Here is a 7,930-nt window from a genome sequence, read left to right as displayed (position 1 = left end):
CCGCAGCTAATAATAGTTCTGAACTGACGAAAGGGCGCGTAGTTCAGATGTATGATGATTACTCTGTCCCCCGAGGGCTTTGTTGGCTGTACGCGCCGAGGGAGGGTGAAAGAATTTACGACTCTGCCGGGGTACCGGATGGATATGGAGGCTGCGCCGTAGGGATTTCGGAGGCGGCCTTCAAATGTGGCTTGAGGGTGCCATCGTTGAAGCTGATTAAGCACCTCTTCTTCCAGATGGGTATCGCCCTCAGACAGATGGACCCGAACGGGTTCATCCATATTAACTGTTTTCAAAACAGGTGTCTTCACGCCGGGATCGCACCCAGCACTCGCCTATTCTGGTATCACTATGATTTTAGGAGGAATCCAAAGAGTGCTGGTTTTTACACCATCGCCCGCCGGGCAGGGCGACCTGATTGGATGGCGACCAATTCGAACAATAAATCCACTCACACACATTGGTGCTATAGTGGTCCAGGGTGGCGGGATGTAAACCCCGCACTGCTTCTCATGCCGAGCTTGACCTTGGAGGAGAAGAAAAATTACACGGCGTTGGTGGATGTCAATGTGAAGAAGCCGGGTCCCAGGGAGTTTCGGGACAAGGACTGGCTCTTCAGCTTGTGGGGTGGGGGTAACAAAACTTCTTCCTCGGTCTTTTCTTTAGTTTTATCCCAGCACTTGTATTTGCTTTTTCTTGTTATGCATTCGATTATATATATGCTTGCACTGACTTATTTTCCCTTCTTATTTCAGTGTCTTCAAGGGAGGCTCTGATCGAGAGAAAGAAGGCCAAGGCGGCCGAGAAGAGGGCGGTCGAAGAGGCGGGGAAGAAGGCCGCCGATAAGGGGGCTACGCCCGATCCCTCGAAGGGCACAGGCGAAAGGGCCCAGACCGAGAAGCCTTCATCGCCTTGTCAATCTCGAGTGGCTTCTGAGGCCGATGAGGGGGACGATCTGGAGTACATGGGAGAGGGGAACCCTTTCAAGAGGACCCGGAGCAAGGAGGGGATTGGTGCGCTCCTATCTCCCGGGATGGGGCGTGCTCACGTCCGACCATACTGTGTATCCAGCCCGACAATCCACAAAGGAGGTGGCTTCGGATCTCTGCCATGGCCTTCAGCTCTCGGTCGATCTTCCGACCTTTGCTTCGGCCTCTGCTACCGAAGCCTGCACAGAGCTTCTGTCCTTCCTGTCCTTGGTACGTTTTTAATCTCTATTTTTCTTCCATCTTTTTCCTTTCGGCATCTTTTAGCAATGTTTTTGTCGTCCTTTTGCAGGCTGCCCCTTGGGCCGCAGCCATGGCGGATAAGGTTAAGGATATGGAGACTCGCATGGCCGAGGTGAAGGAGTTGGAGAGGAGGGCTACGGCGGCCGATGAGGAACTTGTAAGGGTGAAAGCCCAGAACGAGGTCGAAGCCGCTGAGCTGAAGAAGGATAGATCTCGGCTGGAGACTGAGCTGGAGAGGGCGAACCGGAGGATCTCATACCAGAACGTCCAGCTGAAGAGGTCCCGAAAGGAGCTTCGGAAGAAGCAGAAGCAGCTGGACCAGACGGTGGAATGCTGTTTCCAGTTTGGCGCTGATTATGTCCTGGAGAAGGCCCATGGCCTGAACTGGGACTATAAGCAGTTGCTGGACGACAACCTGGAGGATCCTATCGGCCGTCCAGCAATCGAAGTCCCTCCTGTCTCCTCCGGCGAAGACGAAGAGCTCTCGGATGAAGACCCTCAAGCCTGAACCTTCAGCACTGAGGTGCTTGACATGACGGAAGATGATCTTATTGCGAAGTTTGCCGTTGGTGTTTCCATGGTCGTACCCAACTCTTGCAGCGACATTCTTCATTCGTCTTCCTGTATTTCTATTTTTTGTAATCGGCACTCTTTGTAATTGGTACTTGTAGTTGGTACTCTTTGTAATTTAACTAGACTTCAGGGTTTTATATTTTAATGCATCTTTTGTTTTTCATCAGCATTGTCCGACTGCATTTAATTGTTCGCCTTAAAAATGAACCAACTCTTCGGCATTATTGGTGCCTTAATGAAAAATGAATTATATCTTGGGCTTCGTTCGCCTTAACAATCTTACAAAATGAATTGTATCTTTGGCCTCGTTCGCCTTAATAATCTTACAAAATGAATTGTATCTTTGGCTTCATTCGCCTAAACAATTTTAATAATTTGGATAAAATGAATCGTATCTTCGGCTTATTCATTTGCCTTAACGAAATTATTGAATTGTATCTTCGGCTTTATCTGCCTTAACAACAACAATAATAAAATGAATCGTATTTCTGGCTTCATTCGCCTCAACGATCTTATCGAATTGTATTTTCGGCTTTATCTGCCTCAACAATTTTGATAATAAAATGAATCGTATATAAAATGAATCGTATCTTCGGCTTTATTCGCCTCAACGATTTTATCGAAGTGTTCTTACCCCCTACAGGCCCCAAGGGTTAAAGGCCGAAGGTGAGTTCGGCGGTTAATCCTTTTTAATTCAGGCGAGGGGACATGAGTGCTGATCTTTTAGCGATCGCCCCTAGATCAGCAGTTCGTCCTTGGGTAGGTTAGGTCATCTTCGGGATCACCCCTAAACCTGGTTGGATTAATTATTTTTCATTGTTAAGGCCGAAGGACCATGTTCTTCCTTTTGATCGCCCCGGGACAGGGGTTCCTTGGGCCTCATTAAACAAATAATTAAGTTAAGCCGAATGATAGGGCGTTATTCTAGGATTGCCCCTTAAGGCCTTAATTCGTGTGTACCAATTTCAAGTTGTCATAATAGCGTAGTGATGTTCGACTTTTGGGCGATTTCCCCTTATGTCTTAATTAACAAATTAGACAAGGGCGGCGGCCGATGGGTTTATCCTCTTCGGGATCGCCCTCAGATAATACTCGGTCGGACGCATCACGTATAAATAAAGAAATTTTGACAGGAAATGCATCTTTATTTAATCAGATTGCTTATATTTTTCACATATAATTGAAATACAAGCTTTTAAGAAATTTCTTACTGATAAAATTTTCGAAGGCCGACTGGCATTGCCAAGTATTTTTGATTAATTCGCCCGACAATGTTTCGAGCTTATAGGTTCCGGGGCGAATGACTTCGATCACCTTGTAAGGCCCTTCCCAGTTCGGCTGGAGCTTTCCTTGTTTGGCCGACATAGATGCGGCCAACTCCCTTAGTACTAGGTCTCTTACTCCGAAGGCCCTTTTCTTCACATTGGAGTCATAGTGTTGTGCCGCTTCCAGTAAATACCTCATATTCCTTTGATGTGCGGCTTCTCTTTCTTCCTCCAGCAAATCTACGTTCGCCTTCAACCCGAAGCTATTAGTTTCCACATTGTAGGTCTCGGTTCGGTATGATTCCAAGCCCACTTCAACAGGAACTAGGGCCTCAGTGCCATAAGGCATTCTAAAAGGAGTTTCTAAAAGGAGTTTCTCCGGTCAATGTCCGGGGGGTGGTTCGGTAGGCCCATAAGATCCAAGGGAGTTCTTCTGCCCATCTTCCTTTTGCCTCGCCCAGCCTCTTCTTGATTCCCCGGAATATTACTTTGTTCGCCGCCTCGATTGCCCCATTCCCTTGCGGGTGGGCGACTAAGCTAAATTTCTGCTGGATTCCGAAGTGGTGTAGAAACTTGCGGAATTTGTTTCCAATGAATTGAGTTCCATTATCTGAGATGCAAGTTTTCGGAATGCCAAACCGGAGAATGACCTGTTCCAGGAAGAACTTTTTAGCGGCTTCTTCGGTTATGGTTGACAGAGGACGAGCTTCGACCCATTTAGTCATGTAGTCAATGGCGATTATGCAGTAATTTCGCTTGCTTCGTGCTGGTGGGCAGTATGCCAACTATATCTACAGCCCATACTGTGAATGGAATTGGGCTTAATACAGAGGTCATTTCTTCTGGAGGCTGTTTCGGGACAGTGGAGAACAGCTGGCATTGTACACATCTTTTTGCATAGTCGATGGCGTCCGCTTTCAGAGTGGGCCAGAAGAATCCCTGGCAGAGAATTTTAAAGGCGAGCGACCGACCGACAAGGTGCTCACCGAAAATTCCTTCGTGTACTGCCTCCAAGGCCTGTTGCTGTTCTTCGTTGTTCAAACAGCGTAGAAGGGGTTGACTGACTGATCGGCGATATATCCGCCCATTGATTATAGTGTAGTTCGATGCTCTGTATTTAATTTTCAGCGCATCCTTTCGGCCGGGTGGTAGAATGCCTTTCTCCAAAAAGTTCCTGAGGGGGGTCATCCAGTCGCTCCCCTGGTGAATCTCTAGACATTCTTTCTTCTCGATCGAAGGCGTCTTGGCTTCGGTGAGGTAAATACAACCAGTTAAGTTCTGTGTCTCGGCCGAAGCTAGCCTGGAAAGGGCATCTGCCCTAGAATTGTTCTCTCTGCCAATTTGACTTAGTTCAAAGGTTTCAAATGATAAAGAAGCATCACGTACCTTGGCAGCATAGGCTTTCGTTCAGGGATCCCTTTGTTCATACTCCCCCGTGAAGTGTTTCACGACCAACATGGAGTCGCTGAAGGCCCTTAGGTGCTTCGCCTCGAGGCTTCAGGCGAGCTGCATTCCTGCGAGTAGGGGCCTCATATTCAGCCTCATTATTTGTCAAGGGGAAGTCGAACCTTATGGCTTGGCATATTTCAAATCCTTCGGGGCTGGAGAGGATCAAGCCGGCCCCACACTTTTTTTCGGCTACCGACCCATCTACAAAGAGCTTCCACTTTCCAGGGGATCCGAATTAGTTGTTCATCAGGCGAAAGATCCTTCGGACCCGGGAATGTGCACTCAACCATGAAGTCGGCCAAAGCCTGGGCCTTAATTGCCGTTCGGGGAACGTATTCAAGATCAAATTCCCCGAGTTCGATGGACCATGCTACGACTCTCCCAGAGGCTTCAGGCCTAGTCAAAATTTTCTTTAGGGGTTGGCTGGTGACAACTTGGACCGTCCGGCCTTGGAAATAATGTCGCAATTTTCGGGAGGCCATAACCAACCCATATGCAAATTTTTCGGCGTTGGGGTACCTTGTCTCTGCGTCCTTGAGGACATGGGACACGTAAAACACAGGATGTTGATTACCTTCATAATTTTTCACAAGGACGGCCCCCAGAGTTCTGTCGGACACAGCTAGATAAAGCTGAAGAGTTTCCTTCGGATCGGGCCTCATCAAGAGTGGTGCCTTCGTCAAATATTCTTTTACTTCTTCGAACGCCTTTTGGCATTCGGGCCCCCACTCAAAATTCTTTGACCCTTTGAGTTCGGCGAATAAGGGAAGTGCTTTCTCGGCTGACCGGGAAAATGAAACGCCGAAGGGCGGCGAGCCGGCCTGTCAATTTCTGTATATCTCTGATGCATTTGGGAGGTTCCATATTGATAACTGCTTCGATCTTCTCCGAGTTCGCCTCTATTCCCCGGGCGCTGACCATGTACCCGAGAAACTTTCCACTAGAGACTCCGAAGGTACATTTGTTCGGATTGATCCTCATGTTGTTCTTTCAGAGAGTTTCGAAGTATTCCTTTAAGTCTTCGGCATGATCTCGGAATAGTGACTTTACTATCATATCATCCACGTATGCTTCCATGTTCCTCCCGATCTGCTCTTTAAAGACCTTGTTCACCATTCGTTGGAATGTGGCTCCAGCGTTCTTCAGTCCTAAGGGTATTTTAATATAGGCATAAGTCCCCTTCGGAGTTATGAACGCTGTCTTGGGCACATCCCTATCATTCATAGCAATTTGATGATAACCAGAAAAAGCGTCCAAAAAACTAAGTACCTCATATCCTGTCGTTGCGTCTATTAGTTGGTCGATGTTAGGCAAAGGGTAGTGATCCTTCGGATATGCTTTGTTGAGGTCAGTGTAATCCACACACATCCTCCATTTCCCATTCGACTTCTTCACGACCACCACATTGGCTAGCCAGTCAGGATACTCGATCTCCTCGATAAATTTGGCTTCTAAAAGTTTTTCCACTTCGGCTTCTATTACCTTCTGTCGTTCGACTACAAACGTCCTCTTCTTCTGCTTCACCGGCTTGGCCTCAGGCTGCACATTCAAGCAGTGCGTTGCCATCTTGGGATCCAATCCGGGCATATCTTCGGGCCCCCAGGAGAACACATCATGGTATTGCCGGATGACAAGCTATTACCTTCGCCTTCAGATCCGCCCCCATGTTTTTGCCAATCCGAACCGTCTTTCCCGAATGGCCCGCGTACAATTCCACTTCTTCAGTTTCTGCTATGGGTTCGGCAATTGGGCTTGAGAGATCCGCCCCAAATTTCTCCAACTCAATGCTCAATGTTTCCCGGCTTCCGCTGGGTTCGGACTCTGCCCGCTTCCTCTTCCCGGTTCCGTCCGGTCCTTCATATTCCTGATCCTTCTCAAGGTCTTCGAACATTATGATTCAGGCGGTTTTCTGATCGCCCCTCATTTCTCCTACCCCTTTTTCAGTTGGGAACTTGAGTTTGAGGTGGGGTATAGACTCCACTGCTTCGAAAGTTGATAAGAAGGGCCTGCCAAATATTGCATTGTACGGGCTTTCAATCCGAAACCACATAGAACTTCACCAGCTTCTCGGCGGTATATGGCAACTTGCCCAGGAGGACCGGAAGAGTAATCGTTCCTTCGAACTGAATAGGATGTCCTCTGATGGCATAAAGGGGAGCCTCGTTATAGGGCTCTAGTTGCTCTCCCGCCAAGTTCATCTTACAGTAGGTTTTGTGGAATAGTATATTGGCCGAGCTGCCGGTATCCACCATCACTTTCCATATCTTGTTCTGTCCGATGATAGGATTGATGATCAGAGGGTCCTCGTGCTGGCGAATGACGTCCTCATAGTCTTCAGTGCTGAAGGTCATGGGCATGTGGGGCTTTTGCCTGTCCGAATTGGTACAGATTGTACACCTGTCGGGCATACTTCTTCTTCGCTGTCTTGCTATCCTTATCCAGGATGCTTCCTCCAAATATAGTTTTTACTTCGCCCCTTATCCTGTCCCTTCGCTCTGGCTCATCGGCCTCTACTTCCTCCTCTGGGTTCTCCTTCGGCCCCAATCTATCTCTCAGATCTCGGACGAACTGATTAAGCTCGCCGTCTTCGATCATGCGCTCAATGAGCTTCTTGAGGTGATAGCATTCATCTGTGTTATGCCCCTTGTCCCTGTGATAGTCACAGTACTTATCGGGGTTTTTCTTGTGGTTCGGTACCTTCATCTTGGCGGGGCGGACAAATCCTGGCTTGCCCTTTATCTCATGGAGAATCTTGGAGATCGGCGCATTCAAAAGAGTGAACACGGCCGAATCTCTATCTCGACGTCGTTCGGCCCCACGATCTGATTCCTTCCTTCCTTCCTTTCTGCTATCCCTCCGGTCAGATCCTGATCTTGTGCCCTCATATCCGTCGGCTCGCTTTGATCGGTCGTCCCTTCTTGAGTCTTTATATCCCCCAATACTTTCCATCTTACGGCGAATATTCTCGCCTCTTACATATATATCATTTAGGGATTTTGGGGCGAAAATCGTAAAGAGATGAGCGAAAGCTTTTTACCTTTATAGGGGTCTAGCCCCGCCGTTAGGAAGCCCATTGCTTTGATTTTATCCAGATTGGTGACCATCCCCGCTTCTTCCTTGAACCTAGCGAGATAACCCCCCAGCTCTTCATTCGCCCTCTGCCGACAATGGACCAAGGCTTCGGTATCCTTCGCCTTTCGGCACAGGTGCGAGTAGTACCTTAAGAATTTCCTCTTCAACTGCTCGTAAGACCCGATGGACCGAGGTTTCAGGGATTTGTACCACACCGAGGCAGACCCTTTGAGATAAGTCTTGAACATTTTGCACAACATGATATCATTGTGGCCCATCCCAACCATTCACAGTGGTCCTCGGGGTCCCCTTTCCCGTTGAACTCGCTCATCTTGGGGAATT

At 48.2% G+C, this 7,930-nt stretch overlaps 2 protein-coding genes across 2 annotated transcripts; both read right to left on the bottom strand.

The window, feature by feature from the left end:
* Positions 1 to 2,972: 2,972 nt before the first annotated feature.
* Positions 2,973 to 3,416, bottom strand: LOC141715052 (uncharacterized). The gene has a single exon (XM_074518540.1). The coding sequence runs from the start codon at positions 3,414 to 3,416 to the stop codon at positions 2,973 to 2,975; it is 444 nt and encodes a 147-aa protein (XP_074374641.1).
* A 380-nt stretch (positions 3,417 to 3,796) lies between these two features.
* LOC141715051 (uncharacterized) lies at positions 3,797 to 4,494 on the bottom strand. The gene is made up of 2 exons (XM_074518539.1): positions 4,454 to 4,494; positions 3,797 to 4,400 (listed from the first exon to the last, which is right to left on the bottom strand). The coding sequence occupies exons 1-2, from the start codon at positions 4,492 to 4,494 to the stop codon at positions 3,797 to 3,799; spliced, it is 645 nt and encodes a 214-aa protein (XP_074374640.1).
* Positions 4,495 to 7,930: the final 3,436 nt, after the last annotated feature.

This window comes from Apium graveolens, chromosome 3 (genome assembly GCF_009905375.1).
Source record: "Apium graveolens cultivar Ventura chromosome 3, ASM990537v1, whole genome shotgun sequence".
NCBI lineage: Eukaryota > Viridiplantae > Streptophyta > Magnoliopsida > Apiales > Apiaceae > Apium > Apium graveolens.
This window is presented reverse-complemented; position numbering and strand designations above follow the sequence as displayed.